Source organism: Cydia pomonella, chromosome 21, assembly GCF_033807575.1.
Source record: "Cydia pomonella isolate Wapato2018A chromosome 21, ilCydPomo1, whole genome shotgun sequence".
In the NCBI taxonomy this organism is placed as follows: domain Eukaryota; kingdom Metazoa; phylum Arthropoda; class Insecta; order Lepidoptera; family Tortricidae; genus Cydia; species Cydia pomonella.
In genome coordinates, this window is record NC_084723.1 from 5,023,697 (window position 1) to 5,048,626 (window position 24,930).

The following is a 24,930-nucleotide window of genomic DNA, read 5'->3' on the forward strand; positions in this document are numbered from 1 at the left end:
CCCCAGGGTCACTCATTAAAGTAGTTTTATTTCTCTTTCTTAGGATTAGTAGAGGTTGAATTCATCAAATCCGCGACTCTTGTGGTATTTCCGTGCACTTCAAGGAGTTTTTGAGATAAATCTTGTCAAATGAGTCCCCTGGCTTACGAGACAGAAAAACTACAAGAAAAATTTAATCAACCGAATGTTTGTTTTGTCTACTTACATTCCGAAGCTAATTTTTGGTTTACCTTTCCAATGTCGAAAACTTGTATGATTCTTAGTGCAGTTTACACCTAGATGGTGACATAATTATTATTATTATTTTTTCCTGCACCAACATACACAAATGTCTCTGTTTGACCCAATGGTTGACTGGTAGAGAATGCCTTTTGGCATTAAGTTCGCCATTTGTACATTTTTCTTTATGTGTGCAATAAAGTTTAAATAAATAAAAATAAATAAATAATTATAGCAGTCTGTGTCGCTAGAGTCGAGTGCGTAGTCTAGGTAAACTATGTCTACCGCGTGTTATATTAGTTGTAAAGGTGGAAAAGTATGAGTATAGTCAGTATGGTTGTCATAAAACACATTGACACTGGTAGTAACACAGCGTAGCGGAGAGACCTGTGGACAATTAAATACAATATAAAAACCAATAGACAAACCCTTAATAAATCAAATCTGTCATACCTACGACAGTTTTTATATTCCGTTTTAGCGCCGATTTTTACTTATTTGTAGTGAGGTACATGAAATTGTAGAAATTAAATTAAATCAAACTAAAAGCAAAACATATTGGCAACACCAGGTCATAACAATATCAATTTTGGTACGAGTATTTAGATGTAAATTATTTTGAAATATTTCTGTGTTCAACTAGTTCAGTAGAAAAGTAACAGTAAGCATCAATATGAATTAAACAAAAAGTAGTCAAACCCAGAAGATAACATAAAACGTGTTTTTAAGGTTAGCCAAAATTCGAAGTTGGCGAATTGCGATCTGATTTAAAGATGTTTATGAATGATTTGCTGATATTACGATAACTTTATGTTGATAATTGAATGATGTATAATTTTTGATGAAATACGTAGTATTGTGGTCTAATTTATCTATTGTAAAGTTTAGAAGTTAGATGAAAATATCCGTTAAAGATCTAACATCAAAATGTCAAACAACAAACGTGAAGGACTCACTTATGCGGCAGAAGGAGATGGATGTACGGAAGATTGCATCATGTGGCTGAGGAAGCTCAGTGGCGCCCTCTTCTTCTTCTCCTCCCTCAATAAATTTCTACAATTTTATGTACCCTTACAGTTAACGCAAAATATTGAGTGACGTTGATCAGTCTCTCATTTGTGGTTGGTGCGACTGGTCTAAGCCTAGTTACCTCCAGCACGGCATGGGTCAGAGCGGCTGGTGCGGCGCCTCGCGGCGGCACAGCGCGCTCGCCTCGGGCGTCGCGCCGGCGCCGGCGCTCTCACGCCGAGTCTTACCTGCGACAATATACAGCAATAAACACAAATCTGCTGCATACGAATCCCTTAGGCTTATATGAAATCAAAGTTTAGGGTTATATAACCTATATATGATCTGGCGTCCATTGGCTCGTTGGACTGACGATATTTAGAAGATTGCGAGTCACTTCTGGATGAGATTAGCTTAGGCCCGGGACAAGTGGCGTGCTCGGAGAGAGGTCTATGCTCAGCAGTGGGTGATAAAAGGCTAAGGATAATGAGGGTAACTTGTATAATAATTAATTACAGTTCATACATATATAAAGTAATATTTTACAATGGAGACGCATGAAACAATATTTGCATGATAAACAGTTAAACGTACAATCAACTTAATTTACAATTATTACCCAAACCATACTTATAATGTTTGATTGCTCTCTTCAAAGTAATAGTTTTGAAAAGTGACCCAGGAGACAAATAACATAATATTATAATCAATTTATTCATGTCACTCGTAAAATACTTGTTCCACCCCAGTCATATTTTTCAAGTGACCCAGGAGACATTACAATGGTAACAAATAAGCTTAGAGCATTGAACCAACCGGAGTCTCCTTTAAGAGCTTACCCCTCTGTCAAAATGTTTTGGACAGAAAATTAGAGAGAGAGAGATAAGGCGTCTCCAGTTGGTTAAATGCTCTAAACAAGTAAGAGATTAAGTTATTGGTTCCTTGAGTTTACACTTATCAGACTTTTAACAATACTCTTTAATATGACTCATAATTTAATCATCAAGTAGAACTTACTGGTGAAACAGAGACAGCCTGTCTGCTGGCTCGCTTGCACCGAAGTAGCGGGCCGAATCTCTTTCTGCTCTTTAGATTGCTCCGTCACACACTTCTGGTAGAAGTCGTACTCTTTTACATACCTGAAACAGGGATTAAATATATGTTATTAATTTATAGCATTTTTATGAATAAGTAAAGACGAAATCAAGTAACGGTTATAATGGTCTTCACCCACTAGAAAATAAAACGATACTTGAAAGTTTCATCTTAATATTACGAGCGCTACAAAAAAATGATTCTTCTTTAGCAAAGCAAATAAACACAAAGTTAACACTGATTTTCCAACATTTCCATTTTGCTTTGTTATTTGCTTTTTAGTCTGTTCCAATAAGTTAATGCATTTTTTCTTACATTCCTATTATATGGAATTATAAGGGACTCACCACACCGGCGGCCAGCGGTTCTCCGACAGGTAGTCCCTTGACGCAGCACCGATGTGACGTAACGCTCGCGCGCGGCACACGCGATCGTACGCGCCGCACAGACGCCATACGCACCAATCTGCTAGGTTGTGTGCGTTGTGCAACTGAAAAGAAAAACCAAGCCCCTGGGTGACCACACTAACAACTGACACCTGATAATGACTATTCATGTGAATTTATTCCTCCAATAAGTAAATGTTGACTAAAGACTGTACCTAGACAGTGCGACGTGAAGAGTATAAATAAAATAAAATTGTTACGATGAATGTGGCGTCCTGTTTTATTTGCTACTATTTTATGTCGCACTGTACCGTCGTTACATAACGTCCCAGAAATGTACAGAAAATGTCATTGCCAGGTGATAATACACAAGTATCATCTCATGAGTATAATTATAGTTAATTATTATTATCATATTAATTTTGTTCTCAAGGGTTTTTTTTTGCCTCACTATTTACGTACATGATTTTACAACGAAATAAATGAAATGAAATAACCAGACCAGCTAGCCAGACCTTAGCCCATAAACTTTGTTCTTTAATCTTTGTTATAAATAGTATTTTACTTTTAAGTGACCCAGGAGATATCTGCCGTGCTAACAGTAAAGCCATAATCAGTATAATCACATTTGAAAACTCAAGCAGTGGTTTATCTTATTTTCTTTTTTCATATGTCCTCTATTTAAAAAAAAACTCGTGCAAGTATTGCATTTGTATAAGCAGGGAAGATATAACGAAATATTATATTACCCCTTTCCTTTAAGCCTACAAAGTAAGTACATTTACCCGTGTTAAAACAGAAGTAACTTTAGCCTTTAGGGTGCTACTTTTCAAAAGTGACCCAGGAGACACTACTTAATCAAACTACCAAAAGAACACTATATAACTCCTGCCCTTTAACACGTTTATTCCATATTAATTCAAGGCAATGATTGTTAATTTTAATGATTGAGAACTAATCCCAACACAATTAAAAAAAAAAAAAAAACAATTTACCTTTACAGGCTCCAACAACGAAAGTACAATTTCAACAATTTGATCGTCTTCTCCGCATAATCTGTGAACACAAAATGTTCACGCTCACTATAACAATAACAGTACATAAGTAACTTATTTTGCCATAAAAATGACATTAGGGGCCATGAAAATGATACCAGCCGCCAAGCAAATTAAAATTCAATACCTATATAATCAATGATTTTGTAAGCCTTGACGCGACAAGGATAGACTATACCTACCTAAGACAGGAACCGATTGACATTGGTCGTATGAAATTTTCAAAAGTTTTATACACATATTTAATAACATTAACGAGTATACCGCGATTAAATTTCATTATTTTAGAGGGCAAGTCCGATCCAATGGAACGACGGTTTGTTGGCCATTTAAACTCCGGCCACCCAGAAGTAAAGTTTACATTTCAGATGGAGTACGATAGATCCATATCCTTTCTGGATGTGAAATTAAGAGTTAAACCAGATGTAGCCCTGGCACACTCCGTATACAGAAAGCATAACCGATTACACGTTTGGAGTAGTTCCACACAGCGAGTCGGTTAGATTTCAGGAATGTTGTCGGAGTAGGATGTGGAACACGTACATTTTCACACCGGCTGAGATCTGAAAGAATGTACCTGTCTTGATGCCGCAGTCGATCAATCACTCTTGCCTCGACAAGGTTAACCAGGCGATTCATGCATAACCGGTTAGCGAGTTCCAGTAGTTCCACACAGCGAGTCGGTTCCACGACTGGGATATTGTCGCAGTAGATATAGCAGAGTAGGATGTGGAATGCATACATTTTCACACCGGGGAATGAGATCTGGAAGTAAAAAAAAATTGTTTATAACTGATTTTTAAGTATGCTTGAACTGAACCGTATCTAATAAAGCAATGGGTTATGAAAATGTTTAATAATTAAAAATCACTGGTAAATGACTCATCGTGCCATAGAAATGACTTGACGCGCCATATGAATGATCGAACACACCACAAAAACCGGCCAAGTGCGAGTCAGACTCGCACGGGAAGGGTTCCGTACCATTATCTATAAAAACGGTCACCCATCCAAGTACTGACCCCGCCCGACGTTGCTTAACTTCGGTGATTGGATGAGAACCTCGAGATTTGAAAGAAATATTTATTTTATTCTGCTTTTAGTATTTGTTGTTATAGCGGCAACAGAAATACATAATCTGTAGAAATTTCAACTGGCTTTCACGGTTCATGAGATACAGCCTGGTGACAGACGGACGGACGGACGGACAGCGGAGTCTCAGTAATAGGGTCCCGTTTGACCCTTTGGGTACGGAACCCTAAAAATGATTTACCACAAGTTCCAAGTGGACGGTTTATAAACTAATTGCAAGAGGTTTTATACTACGACGTTGGCAAACAACCAAAATCTTGTATCAAAAATAACATTTTTGAAAACAAACTTATTTTAATAATAAACCGTATAACGTACCACTCTGCTCGTGCTTTCTCTGAAGTGCCCCTGGAACATGGCCTTCATAGGGTCGCACCGCGCCATGAGAATAGCTCTGTGAGCCAGATGTATACCGTCGTCCAGGTCGAAGGTGATGTCCGCGAAGAGGTTACGCTCGACGTACATTTCTCGCAGCCGTTGTGGTATTGGCTGAAAAAAGAAAAAAGGGTATTTCCAAAACGTTTTCCATTTTCCAATACACCTTCTTGGGGTAATTCCGATAGGTTTCTGGGTGAGTTGAGAGTAGTGTTCGTGGTTGCACTCGAAAGGTACAGTCAAGAGAATAAAAAATATGGTTGCATAAAACTTACTCAAAGATATGTCCCATAGTTCTTAATTCGCCGACATAAGAGCTATGGGACATATTTTTGAGTAAGATGTGCGCACCCATATTTTTATACTTGACTGTACTAACATAAGTGGTGACGTTATTATGTTAATAATTATATGGATGATATTCTTAGCTTGAAATATTAATATTACCGCGATTTTTCTATACCCGATTATAGAATAGATTAGATTATAGAAATAATGTCGGCAAAAAGTAAAAATTATTGATATAAAAAATTACCCCCTTATTCATATACGTCTACTAAAGTTGACAAGCCGCTAATAATCGTTTGTCCCTTTCCATCATACCAATACGTCGGAAAGGGACAAACGATTATTAGCGGCTTGTCAACTTTAGTAGACGTATATGAATAAGGGGGTAAGGCTTTAAACTCCGTTTATTTCATGATGTTTACAAGAAAGACTCATAATCTTAAATCATGATCATTTTGATGACAAGATGTAATATGTAAACAATAAATAGATAGATATTAGATAATTATTAGACATTCTGACATAAATTGACTACTATTATAGGGAGCATGCATGAACTGTAGGAGGCAGCACAGGAGCCGTCAGATTTTTGGCGCGAGGCGTATATGTGATGTTTATTGTTCCGATATAGCCCACAAGGTGGCAGAACCTACTATGCACAAGAAAACACGTGACGTGTAAATGTACATGTTTATGGTTCCGATTCAGGCCACAAAATGGCAGACCCTCCAACGCGCACGGTCTCTATACGGTCACACAAAGTCATTTTCAAATTTAGTATACTATAGTGGAGTTGTGTACAGACTTACCATGTGAAACTTCTGCATGAACACCTTATCGAAAAGCAGGTGCTGGTCCAATATGAACTGCGTGAGCTTCGTGAGCTCATGGAAGCCGAGCAGCTCCGCCGCTTGGCGTATTTCCTGTACAACATAACTACTTTGTACACGATATTCTAAGCTTTATAATAGAGAGTTACAGCCATTCTTAAAGAAAGATTATGTTTTTTAGTTCGTGTCATTCACGACGAATGCCTTGACTCGTAACGTCATCTTATTAGAGGTTAGATTTGAAAAATATGCGCGTCATCGTGGATGGCACGAACTATATTGCCTATCTTCTTTCCTACAAATCTCATTAAATATTGATCCTGCTGAAAAAGTGTAGGAAATCTTTTTTGTAGAAATACGTATATCGATTAGTTATGACAGAATATTTTTTGCTAAAAGCCACCTTTTACTAGTTATTTATGAAAAACTAAAAAAAGGGAAGGGTTCCCCCATTCGAAATCTTCACACCCACTAATCAGTACTTTTAGTATATTGAATCGTAAAAAGTACACTCAGATAGGGAATGGGGTGAAACATACTGCGGTGTGCGGAAGAGGTGTTTTGTATAGCAAAATACTACAAACATGTATGAAATCTTCATCCATCGATTAAAATATAAAACACAATATTCTAAGGGCTAAAACCTAAGTTGTACCTATATAATATGTAATTAAATCTTATACAGATCAACCTAGCCCCAAACTAAGCAAAGCTTGTAGTATAGGTACTAGGCGACGATAAATACATACTTATATACATAGAAAAAACTAATGACTCAGGACCAAATATCGGGTTAAAGATTCTTTATTCTCATAAGAATTTGTACAATTCACTTAAAAGGAGAACTTAAAATATATTCATTTTATTTACATATTTCATGTCACAAAAGGAGCGACAGACACTGATTGCAATTTACAATAAGCACAATATCTGTGTTCATAACAAAAATAAATGGCCTCAACAGGATTCGAACCCAGGACCTTCGGCTTAATAGGCCGGGTCACTCCCCACTAGACTGATCGTCTATTAGAGTCTGTTCAGAAAGAGAAGAGTCGTGGAATGTATTGGGCCCCATACATTCCACGACTCTTCTCTCTCCGCACAAACTCTAAATGAAAACTTGTTGTATATAATTTATGAACAGAAACTATATCAGAAATATCTCTAATAATGTATTAATGGACATGAAAATCTATTAAGGAGCGGTTACATCAAATTGATGATTTTACTACAATGATTATTAAAAATCAAACTGATAAAGTAATAACTTGTATGTTGATAACGATAGATGCTAAAACACTTGGCAAATGCATATTGAAGAAAATATAAAACATATAAGTCTGTTATAAAAACTACCTTCAATGTAAGATGTGTATAATCTAAGACAATTTCATGCTTCGAATTTGATAGGTAAACAAGATGGCGCTGTACAGCTCCATACATTTTACGGTAACTCTGACTGTCAAAAGTTGACATTTGACAATTCAGTGACCGCAAAACATATGGCGCAGTACAGCTCCATCTGTTTTGGATGGATGTTTGGGTACTAAGGAGGACGTAAACTTTACCTCTTTATTAGAATGTAAACAGGTAATATAGAAAATTACCTTCACAGTTTAAAAGTAGGGGGGAGCAGATACAGTAATAGCAATAGGGGGGAGCAGAGCAGATAACATGCTTGTAATGGGGATGGCAACTGAAAAAAGTTTTTTTTGATGCCGCTAGCTTAGGTTTCCCCTGTTTCTAATTTTGTTTTATGAGATTTGGCTTAGCATCCAGCTTACAAGCCATACAAATTCTGGACTCATGATTCAAAAATGGGGGGGGAGCAAAGCCGCGGACGGACGGACAGACGGACATGGCAAAACTATAGGTGACTGCGAAACCCTAACACACAGATCAGTAAAAAAATTTTGAGCGGCCAAACCCATTGCTTCGACGGGGGAAAACGGGATTTCAGAGTTTCAACAAGTAAAGTTGTAAAATGCAAAGGCAGTCGGACCTAAACATGACTTTACAACAGTGAAAATGGACTAAATGCGTTCACAGCAAAGTCGAATCCAATTTTGATTAAACTTTTGAAAAACCGCATATGACATAAAGTCAGTGAAATTAAATGTATAACATTTTATAAGCAGTGTTGAAGAAATAGCAAAAAATTGCTGTGATGAATAAAATAGGTCCAAAAAAAAACAACACCAAACCAGTGCACCAACATGCTTATAAATATAATAAAAAATATGAAAAACTATGTTTTTGAATGTTTTAGACTATAAAATTAAATAAATCATGATTTATGCGTTATTTATAATAATAATGTTTACCAGTAATAATCCAATTGCAGCGGACTGCAGAACAGTGTTAATAATAATTATATTAATAATTAATTATAGTTTAATTTTAATATAATAGCTTAAGCACGTGTCAATAATGGAGTAAAGTTTATTTAAAAATATATAGAAATCGAAGCTTAAGCGACAAAGGGAAACCAACTTTAAAACGTTAGTGATAGGGTGTGTTTTAGCTACCTGTTGTTTGAAGGCCGTTCCGTCGAGGGTGCCCGTGTATACGAAGTTGATGATTTCTTGCATGACCGTTTGTGAGATCAGTTTGCTCATAGTGACTATGGTCTGCGTTGATGATGTAGCGTGTTGGATTTTGTCGCACTGTAAGAAAAAGGTTAGTGGATTTTAGATTTCAAAACTTGGTGCCTGACATGTAAAACGTGTGGACTTTGTACTTGCACCTTGCCAGATTTTTTTTTTCACATCACAAAAATGTATGCCATGTAAACATGTGTCGTTCACGAGTGAGTGAATCAAACGAACTTATTTTGATTAAACTCACTCACTCTTCAACTCACTGAAGACTTAACTCGCTCAGTAACTCATCTATCTGAGTGTTTTGCTCGCTCTTTCCCACTCACGATTCTAAAGAGCTGGCCGAGCCAAATGAGTGATATGATGCGAATATGCGAAACAATGATTTCACAGCGATTCGGAAGAATCCGGAGGGTGTCGGGAAAACATGGTGGGATCTCGCGTGATTCGCCATCTTGGTCGCACATATGGCATTGATTGACATCTCTCTCTACTCACACGTGAACAATACAGGATGACTTCAAATTGGTAATACAAAACACTTGATTGTGGCTCAGTTAAATTTATTATATTTTATAATAAAAAAAAATTTAAACAACAACGAACCAGTTTAAAACATTGACAATGACAGACAACGTCAGATTAATTAAGTCATGGTTTTTTCTATCGAGATAAGATCTAGCTTCTAGCGTAGAACTGGAGTTACGCCATTTTAGAATAAGTACACATTAAAAATAATAATAATAAATTAAATACAAAGCCTAGTGAAAAAAAAAGTTTAGCGTACCTATTCCCCGTTTCAATTAAAATTTAGAGAACAAATAAAACTATAGGGTCAGAAATATTAAATGTTATCAATTAGTACGTACCTTGACAACTCGGATAGAGTTGATGGCGGGATGGTTGACTTCTCTGTAGAGGTCTGGCGGCTTCTTACAGCTGTCGCTCAGGGTCAGAATCTGACACGACGACCGTCGTTTTATTTGATCCCACACTCTGTACATAAATGGTTAATTATAAATAACCAAAAAAAAACGTAGTAATATAATAATTTTTATTTTATTTTTTGTTTAATAATTTAATGTAATGTTAAAAATAATCTTAATTGTAATTGTGTACTCTTTGTGTTTCTATGATCCTTGTTGGTCGAAATAAAGTAATTTATTTTTCTAGTGTTTCCCTTTCCCAAATCGGTCCAGGTCTCTTCGATAGGTAACATGCAAATTCCCGACGAAAAATAAAGACCTTTTAGAGCTTTTTTTAATGATACAATTTGAAAACAATTGGACCTGAGTCCTCCTTGTAAGTACATATATGTATACCTATATCAGGAGAACCCGCTTTTTAGGGTTCCGTAGCCAAATGGCAAAAAACGGAACCCGTCATATCCGTCTGTCTGTCCGATTATGTCACAGCCACTTTTTTCCGAAACTATAAGAGCTATACTGTTTAAACTTAGTAAGTGGATGTATTCTATGAACCGCATCAAGATGTTCACACAAAAATAGAAAAAAAAAACAATAAATTTTGGGGGTTCCCCATACTTATAACTGAAACTCAAAAAATCTTTTTTCATCAAACCCAGACGTGTGGGGTATCTTGGATAGGTCTTCAAAAATGATATTGAGGTTTCTAATATCATTTTTTTCTAAAATGAATAGTTTGCGCGAGAGACACTTCCAAAGTGGTAAAATGTGTGTCCAAAGTGGTAAAATGTTGAACAAGATCTAGTAAGTAGATTTTTTTTCAATACGTCTTAAATGGTACGGAACCCTTCATGCGCGAGTCCGACTCGCACTTGGCCGCTTTTATTAATGTAGGTACATAAAATTTATATAACTTAAATTAAGCTATTGTTATTAAAATTAAAACATTTATTGTAGTTTAATATCAATTAAAATAAAGTGTACTCGTTCGTAGTGTGAGTTTGTGTGAATGTGACTGTATATATTTATGTATTTCAGTTATTAAGTAATTCTATTTCATTATAATTAAGGGATTCTAACCATCTTTTAATCTACCGCACATGAATCAACAACGTCTAAGTTGAGGTGCAGTGTGATCAGCCAGCAGTGTTGGAAAAATCATAGCTCTTATTTAGATCACAATATGATCGTCAACTATTTAATGAGGTCTTTCTCTAGTAACTTCGTCGATTGCAAACCTGATTTTATGACCTTTGCTCTATAGAAAAAAAATCACGAATACTGGTCTAAAACGCACTTTAAAAATTTGCATTAAAGCTAATAATATGAACTTTCCTTCCAATGATACGCTTTTTTTATCGAACATCGATTACTTTTTTAGTTAAAAATTACAAAAAAAAAAAAAAAAAAAACAAGATACCACACGCTTGCGCTTACGCTTAATAAGTTTGTGAGAAGAACCTGAGCCCCCGTGGTAAGTATGAAGTGAACTAATGAAGGTACAATACAATATTCTTTATTGAACACCTCACATAGTTGACAATAAATGTACAGAAACAAACAAAGACAATTTACCTCAAATTAATTAATTAATAATTTTAATTAATTAATTAATAATTTTAATTAATTAATTAATAATTTTAATTAAGTAACTAATAATTTTAATTAATTAATTAATAATTTTAATTATTTATTAATAATTTTAATTAAATAATAAATAATATTAATAATTTTATTTTTTTAATTTAAGGTACCTCATTTGTTTGGCTTGATCTTGCCGAATCAGATATTCCGTGTCCTCGTTGAAGTCGCCCGTCGTCGCCTCGCCCATACTGCTCACCTACAACAATACAAGTAAATTAACGCAGAACCAATAGCGAGGCACAAGGTAAAAATGAAAAACGGCTTGACCATTTCCCAGACATACGATCAAATACGCTCCGTATAAGCACTCACCATACTACTCTCGCTGGAGGAGCGAGCTAGTTCAGCCGAGCGGCCGCAGTCGGTGGTTAGAAGTCTGTGGAACGCCTCGCAGGCCGCCGCCATCATGAATCGGTGCACGGGGAAGCCTTTCGCGCCGCAAATTATTACCATGTCGGAGAAATACTGGAACGAATCATACAAATTTATTTATATATATCTTGGTTGAGCGGTTTGAGAACCACCAACCAACACCAACAAGCACGTGTATAAATTTATTTCAGGAATTAATGTAAGGACTCGCAAGGAGTGGCATTAACCGCCTCGTCATGGGTGGGACAGCAGTGTTGGGGGCAGTTAACTACTATTTTGTAAATTAATAACCCCGTTATTCATAAACGTGTATTCCTCCTTTCCGACGTATTGGTATGTTGGAAAGGGACAAACGATGATCAGCGGCATCGTAACTTTAGTACACGTTTATAAATAAGGGGGTAAATAATTACGTCACACAATTTCTAGATTATTAAAGACTAAGGATTAAGGATAAGGAAAATGTACAAATGCCTGAACTAGGGGTTCCTGTCTTTCGGGCAGAAAAATACAATATTAATTAATTTGTAATTATTCACTTAGTTATAATTATAAATAGTACACAATAAAAAATATTATCACCTTAATAAAATAAGTTATTTAAGTGTTCAATATCAAAGTACAGTAAGTAATCATTTTACGACTAATAATCTTTGCGCCTTTTGTTACTATATTCAGTGTAGTAAGGAATTTAGGTGTGCTGCTTTAGTGTTGTGGTTAATATAAATAAAACTGAAAAGAAAAGAAAATCAAGCAAAGAAAGCGATTATCAAGTTTTAATAAGTTTTTCAAAAACTCGTTATTCATGAAAGTCGTTTTATAGGTATTAAGGAATGCGGATCTCGAAAATTATGACCTATTCGGAATCCAAAATGGTGGCCACTTTATCATTAAAGTCGTCATTGATGTTGTTTTATAGGATTTCGGGACTGCGGGTTTCGAAGGCAGCTATAACAAGAGTAATAAATAAAAACCGGCCAAGAGCATGTCGGGCCACGCTCAGTGTAGGGTACCGTAGTTACTCTTCCGTCACAATCAGCTAAACTGGAGCTTAAAGTATAGTAAATTGTTAACCAAGCGATGAAACGGTACCTTTCACACGAGTTAAACAAATAGGCAAATTTGCATAATCAGTACCTAATTAAAGTAAGAAGTCTTTTTACTATGGGAGAAACTTTTTGCGATAACTCAAAAACAGCTAAACTGATCATGTCCGCTATAGTTTTCATTTAATGTCTTTCTTAAGCTCTACTTCCACGATTTTTTTCATATTTTTTGGACCTATGGTTCAAAAGTTAGAGGTGGGGGGACACATTTTTTCTCTTTCGGAGCGATTATCTCCGAATATATTCACTTTATCAAAAAATGTTTGTTGAAGACCCCTATTAGTTATGAAAGACCTTTCCAACGATACCCCACACTGTAGGGTTGAAGCAAAAAAAAAATCACCCCCACTTTACATGTAGGGGAGGTACCCTCAAAAAAATTAAATTTTTATATTTTATTGTACGACTTTGTCGGCTTTATTGATTTATATATCCATGCCGAATTTCAGCTTTCTAGCACTAACGACCACGGAGCAACAACACAGACAGACAGACAGACAGACAGACATGGCGAAACTATAAGGGTTCCTAGTTGACTACGGAACCCTAAAAATTGAAAATAAAGTTACTAGGCGCCTTATATTTAGAGGCCCACCTGTTGACGCAATAATGTAGCTGTGTTTTCCAAATAGCTGGAATTCACCGGAACTACATCCGGCTCCAGAGGTCTCGGGGGTCTGAACGGAGCCTGCAACAATGAGCAACATTATATTACATTGGCAAAACTTGTTTAAATATTTGTATCTGCATGTAGCTGTTCTTATTCGTGTATATGTATATCAAGTGGCATATGCAAGTCAATGTCAAAAACTGACGGATAATTCTGAAATTTATTATTATGATGTTTTTGTGTGATTTTTCGTTGAGATTCAAGATGGTGAAGACGTCTCGAGAATATTTTTTTGTTTTGCTCATTTATGTTGTTCAAAGTGTAGTATTGATAGTTTATTATGCAGTGAACTATCGTGGAAGTGTGCAGTTAATGAAAAAATAATCTTGAAACGCGTTTAACCATGTTTTAATCAACATCCGGCAATGCATCGTGGCTTGTAGTAAAGTCCAGCTATCTCTTTACTAAAAGCAACTACCGAACAACGTCATGCTCTACGAGCACACTTAAAACTTACAATGAAACTTGACATTGGCAAAATCATCATAGATTTGATGGAAGCCATATTTTAAAAGAAGAAGAAGTTTTTCGGAATATACACTGATGTAGGATACAAAAAAAACCTTACTTATTTTATTCTTGACTTATATCGGTTCTAGCATCGAGAACATTCCTCAGATGAAATGGATGGTTTTATGCAATAGTTATTGTTGTGTTGTACCTTTTTAATTAGCTTATGTATAATAATTTTTCTCGGTACCCTACGAACAGTTTGATCCTTTAATCTTTTATCTATTAAAACGGATACTAATGACTATTTTTCAGTGTGAATAATTGAGTAATTTTTCCGAAATGTTTACTCGCAGTAACGGCCAATGCACTCTCTTCAGGTTAGTTATCCAGAGCCTCTGCTGGCGACACGCTATGCATTCACACCCCGAACACGTCGTAGCACATCAATACTGACTCATGAGGCACCTTGTGTCTATGACAATAAGGTTCACTTACCTGCAGTAAAGGCCGCTGCACTCTCTTCAGATTAGTCATCCAGAACCTCTGCTGGCGGCGCGCTATGAGCGCCGCGCGGATCGCGTTCTCGAACACCTCGTTCACGCCGTAATACGTAAACACTGATGTCTCGTAGTAATATATGCCGTATTCGGCCGCTAGGGCGCGCCCTTGGTCTGGCATTACTAGGTCGCTTTTTCGCGGGGTTCTGTAAGGAGAAAATGTATTTGAATGTAAGAAAAAAAATGGGTTCACTTAAATAAATATTAAATAATGTTCCCTATTTGTCAATTTTCAGAACTTATATTGCATAACACCAGCCATGTTAGCCAAGGATCACTTACTGATGAAAAAAATCGTTCTGTCTCTATTGTGTACTTCATACACTAATTGATTCGACGAAAAGAGACAGATATATAATATATTATTAGGACATTGTTACACTTAGCTCCGCATCTCCGGCAACTTTTTTGGCGACGTATAATATATAGAAGTCCACATAACTGACACTTATCTGACACGTATCACTGACAGTTTCCCCGTCTCCATAAACCCATATTAGAGAGCAAGATAGAAGCTAGAAGGGGAAGATGATACACAATAACTAAAAGAAAAAGCAATTGTTGTGTTTTACAGGGACCTTAAGAACTTGGCCGAGGACTGCAAAAACTGGCGTCTACTCCATCAACAAGAGCCAGGCTCTGAAATTATGATGATGATGCAGCTTACCTGATGAAGGGGCTCCGGTCCTTGCAGTAGCTCAGATATGTTTCATCTCTGTACATGTACCGCAGGTCGTTCTTGCACCCCACAAGAAGAATCGGCGTGTTGGGGCAGAATCGCCTAAAATTATTTAAATTAATATTAATTATTTAAATTAATATTAATATTAATTATTCAAATTAATATTAATATTAATTACCGTAAAACTACCCAACTATAGTCCAATACTGCAACTATGGTCCACAAGTTCAAAAGGAAATTAAGTATCTATACCAATGTTCCTTGTGGTTTACTCTTAGTTTTACCTTCCATTTATAAACATACTTTGCCTTAGAACTACAAAAATATAGTAAAATACACACCTGAACGAGAAAAATTGAGTTTATTTGTGGACCATAGTTGGGAGCTTTGGACTATAGTTGGGTGGTTATACGGTATTTAAATTAATATTAATTATTTAAATTAATATTATAGGACAGTTTCCGCGGTTTCCGCGTCCGGCTTCCTGACACTACGGGGTTGCGAATTACATCGCAGCCATAATTGTGTTTTTAGTTTTTAGATATATTTGTGACAGTCCATATCAAAAGGGACCTTATGGCGGTCAGCGCTTACGCCTTTATTAGCGGCGCGCCAATACTAATGCAGTACTACGCGACGTAAGCACCAACCGCCATAAGGTCCCTTTTGATGTGGACTGTCATATTTTATAATTATATGTAAGCTAATTTATAAGATATTTATGGGCCAATAGTTGCCTGAAAATAAAGATTTTCATTCAGTTTTACATAAATCAAGTGTGCCCGCGCCACTCAGGGAATAGGACATATCTTGTGTGTATTGGTTTTTAACACGCTTTTATTAGGTCGACCTGTACGTAACTATGTAATGGAATCTAAGGTAACTAATTTAACCATCTTCCAAGCATCGTAGCGTCATGAAAATTGGCAGCTGTATGTAGTTCTGATGACAATACAATAATATGATACTGTCGAACTGATCTGATGATGGAGCCAGAAGATATGAACTGGAACTTCATGATGGAACATCGTATCATAGCTGTGTTTGGATTTGTTAGAAAAGTCTTGGAATGAACTTTGACCACGATTAGGTTTCAAGGTCTGATGATGAAGCCGGAAGATAGGCACTGGCATTCCGTGATGGAATATCGTATCATAGTCGTGTTTGCACTTGTGAGAAAGGTCACGTAATGGACTTTGAACACGATCAGGTTTCACATTTATAAAAGCGTTTATTCTAGTGTTTTTTAAACTATTAATTTATTATTCCTATGGAACTTAAACTGCTTTCTGTTAATCTTGTTATACCTACAATATTTAAAATAAAATAATATAAAGCTGAATAATCAAAGTTGAATGATAGTGAATGCCTCCTGACACTCCTAACATTAAATTTTTCCATTTGTACTTTCTGTATTGTGCAATAATTAAAGTCAAAAGTTACCTTATTTCTGGATACCACATCGCTCCGCAATTTCTCAACGATATAGGATTGGTTATAGAGAAGCATAGTAGCACTACGTCCGATCTGAAACCAAAAAATAATGATTAGGTTAAGCGTTGCGTTGAAATCTGCGCCGGTCCGTCAACGCAAGCTCCTGACGACACTCCTCAATGCGGAGTGAAACATGTCGAGCGTTTTCGCGTTAAAATACGTGAGTGACCCGTTTTAATGTATTTCATATAATATTATTATTATGTAGTTTTAGGCAGGCAGCTGATGCTGGTACGTTTAAATCAGAGTTCACTTAGCACGATTTCACTACTTAGATAGTCTGTCAAGATTGTTTTTAAATTGATTCACACTACAAGCCTTCACAACTTCAGAGGGTAATTTGTTTCAAGCATTTACAATTCAGTTTGCAATAAAGTTTTTGCTGATATTTATTTATGCTTTGTTGTTACTAGTTTAAGATAGTGTCCTCTTGTGCGCGTGTTTGGATTTCGAGTGAACAGGTCGCTTAGTTCTGGACAGGTACATATATCCTTGGTTTGGTATCCAGTCGACGTTGTACACAGCGCGCAGTGTCCAACTTGCAACCATTGTTAGTAACATCATTTACACTGTCTTAATTAGCGTCCATAAAAGTGCCGTACGCAAATAATAATAATAAAAAGTGGTTGGATCAAGGGTCAGATGCAGAAGGCGGTGATCTTGGACACGGCGCGGATAGTCCGTCGGTTCCTCTCTCTGCGGCCCTGACCACCGGCAGCTTGGGCCCTGCCCCGCTGCTGGCGGCACCCTAGGTTAGGTTTTTATAATGTGTTTATATCTTTTGTATTGTTTTGTAAGTGTTTTTGTATTTTACTTTTATATACATATTGTAAAAAGCCTAATCGGAGAGAAAAAGATAAATAAAGGAAATAATAATAAATAAAATAGAATAAATATTCCATGAAATTCTTACACAGATTGACTAAGTCCCAGGGTAAGCTCAAGAAGTGTTGTCGGTACTCAGGCGACGATATATATAAATACATAGAAAACACCCACGCCACAGTAACGAATATCTGTGCTCATCACACAAATACATGCCCCTACCGGGATTCGAACCCAGGACCATCGGCTTCGTAGGCAGGGTCAGGTCGTCAACAGTGTGTGTGAAAATGACTAGTAAGCCCAAAGCAAGAGCGACAGCCGCCACCGCATGGCTGGCAGGAGAATATCTTGCGGTGACGAAGAATGAACTACACTTTCAACTTTAGTAGTAATTCATAATCTTATTGCAAAGACATAAGCCACAGATCAGGAAGGAGATGTAATATTTTTATTACGTCAATCGGAAATCAGTGCCAAAAGAAATAATTATCTTATACCTTTAAACGAGCAATTGTTGTATACTTATATATACAAGATGCCCGTGAGCATTCCTGGTAATATTTAGAAACTAAAATGTCATATAAAATTTTCTAGATTAGGCCTAGTTTCAGAGATAATTAAATGTTTTTCGAAATCATTCTTTCGCCATAAGTCAGTACAAAATACGTCTTTGACTGCGGTTTTGAGGTCTAGTCTAGACATACCTATTGACTGACATCCAAAAATTGTAAAAATGTATTCGAGAGGCTACCCCAAATAAAAAAAAATACTTTTTAGTTAATTTTTAGTGTTTATCAATAAAAATTACGTTTTATGTTCAGGAGTGTTCAAAAAAACGGGGAAAAAAAAACAATTTTTTTTTTTGTCGAATTTCTCAAAAAGTCATATACTTTTTTTTGCTTCTGTTGCCATCAGGAATGCACCGTTAAAATCTCTCGCAATGCTCACCTTGTATATTTCGGGATCTTGGAAAGGGCTCTAAGGATTTCGGTGAAATTTGGTATATGGGTTTTTTCGGGTGCGAAAAAGCAATATAGCTAGGTCTTATCTCTGGGAAAATGCGCATTTTTAAGTTTTTATATGTTTTCCGAGCAAAATAAAACAAAACCGTTGCATCATACCTCCCATAAGCAAATCTTCTATCTTTCTCGTGGTCCCCGAAAGTGTCCCACAGCCGGAGCGACACGTTGACACCGTCCACTACTTCCCAAGATCTTTCTAACACCTGAAACAACAACAATAACTATTAAATTAAAAATAAATATAAACCCCTCTACGCCAAATACGAAATATATCCATTCCATGCCAAAAATACCCTACATCATTTTGGAAAAGAGCTGCTACTCTTCAAACTGCTGGATCGATCTCTATCAAACATAGCTAAGAACCACCACAAGGAAACTTGCTTTCACATATTAAAAAAACCGCATCGAAATCGGTCTATCCGTTGAAGACACACAGACAGACCGACAGTCAAACATATGGGTCTCTTTTTGCGTCGGGTGTTAACGATTTGACGTGTCTTTTATCAGTGGCGTAGCGTGCCTTGGCGGGGCCCCGTATAAAAATTTGTTTGGGGGCCCTTAGGAAGGGTAAAGATTTCTCACAAAAACGTACGTTGGGGGCCCCCGTGGCCCGGGGGCCCCGTATAATTGATACGGCAGATACGGCGGTAGCTACGCCCCTGTCTTTTATTGAAAATTATTAAAAAACGCTTTTTAAAAATAGTTTACATTAAGTACTTATTATTGCAGAAGAATGTAAATAATCGTGTATGTTTTTTTTTTATGCAATAGGCTGCAAACGAGCAGACGAGCCGCCTGATGAGAAGCAGTCATCGCCGCCCATGGACATAAGCAACATCGGAGGAGCCACTTATGCGTTGCCGACCTTTGAGAACCCTAAATACCTGCTTCTTGAAGAACCCCATGTCATAGCGCAAGGGAAACACCTCAGAAGGCTATGTTTTATAATTGTTACATATTTGCTATGACTTATTTTTTAAAAGTGATTATTTAATAAAAATTTACGTCTAGATCGCTTACTTTCTTTCTAAAGCTAAGGAAACAAACTATATTTCTAGCCGAAAGATTTTTAAATCACGTCTTATACGATAATTTTTTTGACAACCGAACTAAGCAAATCCACCAGAAAAATTAAAGCTTGAGGGGCAGTTTTCTGCGGCTGACCGTGACCTTGAACGCAAGGGTCATTGACCGCACGCGCTGGCGAAACAACGTCAGAACTATGACTAAACCTAAGTTTTTTTTTTAGAAATAAAAAGTTATTTAAAGACTTACGTCTTTATAGATGCGATACTGGTCAATAGCCCACACGGTAGGCACATGTGTGGTCATCAGCTGAGACAGTGATACGTGCTTGTTGCACGCCCGGGCACATATGAGCCGGGTCTTGCCGACGGCCGTGTCGCCGACCACCACGCATTTGACCAGCTCCTGGTGCGGCTGTTCGTTGTCCATGGTCTGGAACAAAGGTTACGAGGTCTCAATAATTCAAATTATTAAAGTTAAATTGTAGTTGAAACCCTACTTTAACATTTAAGGCCCATGGCATATAACATTACAAATATTTATATTATTGTCTAGTACCCACAACACAAGCCTTATTAAGCTTACTGTGTGACTAGGTTGTTCTGTGAAAAATTGTCCTATAGTATTTATTTATATATGAACAGATTCACTGGGGTCAAGTAAACTTTGGCAGTGCAGATGGTTTAAGTATTTTCAATCAATATTTCAAAAGGTTACAAGGCATTGCAGCAGACAGCTCTACTCTGTACCTGTAGAGGTTATTTAGAAGGAATAAATTTATCTTGTTATTTTGTCCAATTGCCCAAGGCAAGGACAATACTCAACAATAGTGGAATAGTTTATTAGATGTTTTATCACATCTACTATTCCAAATATGCATGTTTGATTAAATTAAATACCATCCAGCAATTTGAGAATTGATTGCTAATGGATTTTGGTTTAATGATACGAGTATTTATTCCTCAAAAAAAATTACAGAAATTCACTTACTGAGAAAGGTGCACTTTATATAAGTAATTTTATTGATTAAAAAAAACTTAAGTAAGTAAGTAAGTAATTAAATATTCTTTATTGCACCAACAATTATACATTTTACATACATGTAAAACTACAAATGAATTTTAACTTAAGTAGTTGCTTTATAAGTTTTTTTTTATTACGATTATTAATTATTGATTTTCCCTTGGACAACTAACCATAACAATAGTGACCAGTGACTAAAAAGTAGCTTCACCCTTTTACACATACTTCAACACCTTGTTTATGTACTCCTGAATATATGGAAGCCTTTGACCTACATATATATAGTTCTCCTCATCGATTTCGATGACGGCGACCCCAGCAATTATGAATTACGCCAATTATGGGCTCTATTGTGGCTGGCCAGGCCGAACTTGGTCTTATAGACTTTTTTGTAGGTGTTACAATGTTGGCCAGACCATACATATGCGCGTAAGAGGGCTTTGGTCTCCCTTTACATTGTTGGCGTTTCGTATTGAGGCGATTGTCCTTAAACAATTTGATATACATTTGATGTAGTTGACCTACATATTAGCGTACCAAGAACACTACTGCATCCCACTCAGTTATTCATGTACTGGATTTAGGTCACCGGGTTACAACTGTTGCATTCTTGCAATCATAGGTTCTAGGAATAGTGAGATCATTTAGACTTTTCAACAGCAACTCTTAAGGGGAAAGGGGATGAGCGGTTCTCTATACAAACATTTTCGTATGTGGATGTTGACATTATGTAAATTAAAGCAATAAGTATTACTTTGCTAATCCGCGAGAAAATAACGTGTTAGTCAATCAGTACTAACCCGTTATACTTACTTGCGTATTTTTACATGCAATTAAATTAATGTTCCCACCCTCCCACCGCAAAAATAAATACTTACGCAAATAAATATAACAACCCACCACCAAAAGTACAAAACTCGACACTGATTGACTAACACGTTATTTTCTCGCGGATTAGCAAAGTAATATTTCTTGCTTTAATTAGAATGGATTTCCGCAAAGTAACGCCTGATTCTATTAATTATTATGTAAATAACTTTTAATTATATGATTAACTGAAGCTATGCCCCTTTGTTTGACTGTTTTCTAATTTATATTCATTATGGTTAGTTAGGAGCAAAAATCAAATTCCATACAAATTTTTAAAAGCTTCTAACTTATAATAATTAATATAATTTGTAAGTAAAAATTTCATTTTCAGTACATGCTTTTGACTGTACTTTTCTTACTACAGGTAACTAATACTCATCGAGACAATTCTAAAAACCCCCAAACACAATAAGGTTGCATTTTTTCATCACAGAGCTCCTATGTCAACCTCCTGTCTCCATCATCAGATCAACTTGATGGTGCCATAATATTGCATTGTCACCCGACTAACATATGTATGCAAATTTTCAGCTCAATGGAAAATCGGGAAGTGGGTAAAATTTTTCTTGCAAGATTTGACCTGTACAAACATACATAGTTACATTGCAAGTTAAATAAAAGCTTGTAAAAAATCGATAAAAAAAACAAAGGGGAATAGCTATGGTTAATATGCATCAAATCGTGTAATAATATGTTCTATAATGTTAATATCCAAAGAGGAAAATGGGGACTACGTTTGTATGGAGAAGCTGTCAACCCTTTTTGTCATAATAGGCAAAATTGTAATTGTCTAGTTCACTACCAAAAGTCGTTCTTTAGTTTAATTCATAGTTCTTTAACCTTCCCTACTAAACACAAAATAAAAAAAAATATCAGCATACTGAGAATGAGATACAGGTGAAAGTTTGCTTGGAAAATGGGACTGGCAAGGTGGAATAGGGTTTTGAAGTTAATGAGGCAGCGCGCTCAGGCGAGGAAAACGCGCGCGCCGCATCGTCTGAGGCACATCTACACTGGCCGGTTTGTGTGTAAGGAAATTGCCTCGCGCGTATGCTGACTCTGTGTGGACCCGCCTATTAAAAGATCAGGTACAGGTTGCTCGGACAAAGTTATAATTGTTAAACAAAGTATTATTGTCTGAGTGAAAGCAAAGGCCTCCATTTCAGCTTGGACAAAAGTTCTTTTGTATGTCCTGATGCTGCATTTCTCATCCGATTCTTGAGAAACTGAAATATCCATACACTAAAGAAAAAGTGACCAAGTCCACCAGCTACTTAAAACACAAATCAAAATATATTTCATATAATAATTTGATTTGTTCCCTTGTTGGATTCTTGAGAAACTTGGTGAGTAGGTTTGATAATTATAGCTTTTCTTATTTTGATTAAGTTTTTAGAAATTTTCCATAATGGCAGTGGTATGGGGGTTTGTGTGGTCAGTCAGCTCTCAGAGCCGCCAGTTGTAGTAATTCTATATTAATTTTAGTATTTTTTAAAGATTATTATAATATATGGCTGTTGTATTTATAAATGTTGCTATGTATCATTCATGTTGCTATATGATGTCACTGTTAATGTTGTATTGACTTGTGAAGGAACCTTTGAGGCTTACTCACAAAAAAAAATGAAAGGATACTGACAGTAACACATACCTACACACAATAGACACAGATAGCCAGAGTAAACTAACTAACTAAACTACAATCAACTAAAGGGTAAAGTTAAATATTGAAAAAAAAACATGTCATAAACAGCTAAAAAATAAAGTCACGTAAATTTACTAAAATAAATGTAGGTAGTAATTACTTTGATTCATATTTTTAATGCAAATTACAGGCACGCAACATTCATTTAGGTGGTTACACAAAGTTGTTATTTTAAAACTCACTGAATTAATTTCTGGACAAAACTTCCGAAAGCGTAAAACAAAGACGCTTACCTTTTGGTTCTATCTTCAATACTAAAATGCATTTTCATACGTCCCAAACAAAGCAAGCCAACAAAACAAATGTTTTAAAACTAAATAACACAAAAATCACAAAATCGACACCTAAAAACAAAACAAGCTGTCAAAAACTTATGACAGCATCGACAGCTGACATTTAGAATGTGGGTGATGATCACAATTAACATTCTTAAATGCGTTCAGATTCGCTAATTAGTTAACTTTTAATGACTTGTTTTAAATCGTTTACAATAAAATAATATCCATAGAAAATTGATATTATACCTGATTCATGCAGTATTTAAAATCTACTTATATATTTTTGGAGATTTACTATATTTTCTATTTTTTATCTTCCGCATTGATACCTAGTGACTACAGTGAAAGATAAATGATAAGGCCAGCAGCGGCAGCAGCTGTGTTTTTTAAAAGTTATAAAAAAAAATGTTTTTCAATATTCAAGCGTCTCGTTATTGTTTAGTAAATTTTTCGTATAACTAGAATCTAAGTGAAAAGAGAAAAGCCGTAGAGTATAAAGGGGACCAATACATTCTATCTATGACTCATCCTCATTTCTTTCTGCAGTCTCTACCTTGTTGGCAATTTATTGCCTTTCTCGATACAAAAAACGATTAAAAGTAAAAAAAAAAATTTTGGTCCCTAGCATAACACTAAGTAGTTTGATACATTATTAAATGTAATATTTCGGAGATTATTTTTTATTTTTTAATATTAACTTTATATATAACATTAAATGTTATTTTTGAATGACTATGCACTTTCCTAGAAAACAGCTGTCACAATACTTTCAATTTCACACTTGAAGAAACGAAATTCTTTTGATCCATTTAGTATCTGACAATTGATTAATCCACTATGTGGTACTCAAAATTAGTCAAGGATCGATACCCAAAATTATGTAATAAAATATAAGTTTTACTCACAATTTCGTTCACGAAAAACCAAAATGTTTATTCGATAATCCTTATCTCATTCCGTAGATCACCTGAACATTATCACGATTTTCACTTTTGTAAACGGTGGCACTTTCAGGATATCCTTCGGAGCATTACGTTGCTTTTACTAAATGATTATGGTGAATTATCTTTATGTATTCGAGAAAGGCTACGGAGTGAAGTTGATTTTGTAGCAATGCAGTGTTCTGCGCATGTTCCCTCAATGAACGTACGGCGCAGATCCGCAGAGCACGAGCCAGGTTCATTTTAATTTCTTATTGACAATTTCGTTGATGTCAACGAACTCACGGAAATCTATCTGTCCAATTTAATGTCCTTATACGTGGTCGATCCCGCAGATTATTACAAGGAATTGTACTAAATGAATCGCATCCTCTTGTTGTACAGC

General features: G+C 36.0%; 1 protein-coding gene across 3 annotated transcripts; it reads right to left on the reverse strand.

Annotated features, from left to right (window-relative positions):
* Positions 1-450: 450 nt before the first annotated feature.
* LOC133529671 (rho-related BTB domain-containing protein 1-like) lies at positions 451-24,906 on the reverse strand. 3 transcript variants are annotated; one of them, XM_061867440.1, is made up of 20 exons: positions 24,510-24,906; positions 19,978-20,160; positions 18,799-18,902; positions 16,802-16,885; positions 15,344-15,457; positions 14,615-14,822; positions 13,592-13,684; positions 11,831-11,983; positions 11,629-11,714; positions 9,818-9,944; positions 8,877-9,014; positions 8,673-8,696; positions 6,328-6,441; positions 5,174-5,344; positions 4,341-4,528; positions 3,704-3,764; positions 2,670-2,812; positions 2,245-2,366; positions 1,370-1,475; positions 451-606 (listed from the first exon to the last, which is right to left on the reverse strand). In XM_061867440.1, exons 2-19 carry the CDS (start codon positions 20,155-20,157, stop codon positions 1,387-1,389), a joined length of 2,199 nt encoding a protein of 732 aa, XP_061723424.1. In that variant the 5' UTR covers positions 20,158-20,160; positions 24,510-24,906; the 3' UTR covers positions 451-606; positions 1,370-1,386. The 3 variants fall into 3 exon arrangements, with proteins under 3 accessions (XP_061723424.1, XP_061723425.1, XP_061723426.1); XM_061867441.1 differs by lacking the exon at positions 24,510-24,906 and adding an exon at positions 23,560-23,862; XM_061867442.1 differs by lacking the exon at positions 8,673-8,696.
* Between the last annotated feature and the right edge of the window lie 24 nt (positions 24,907-24,930).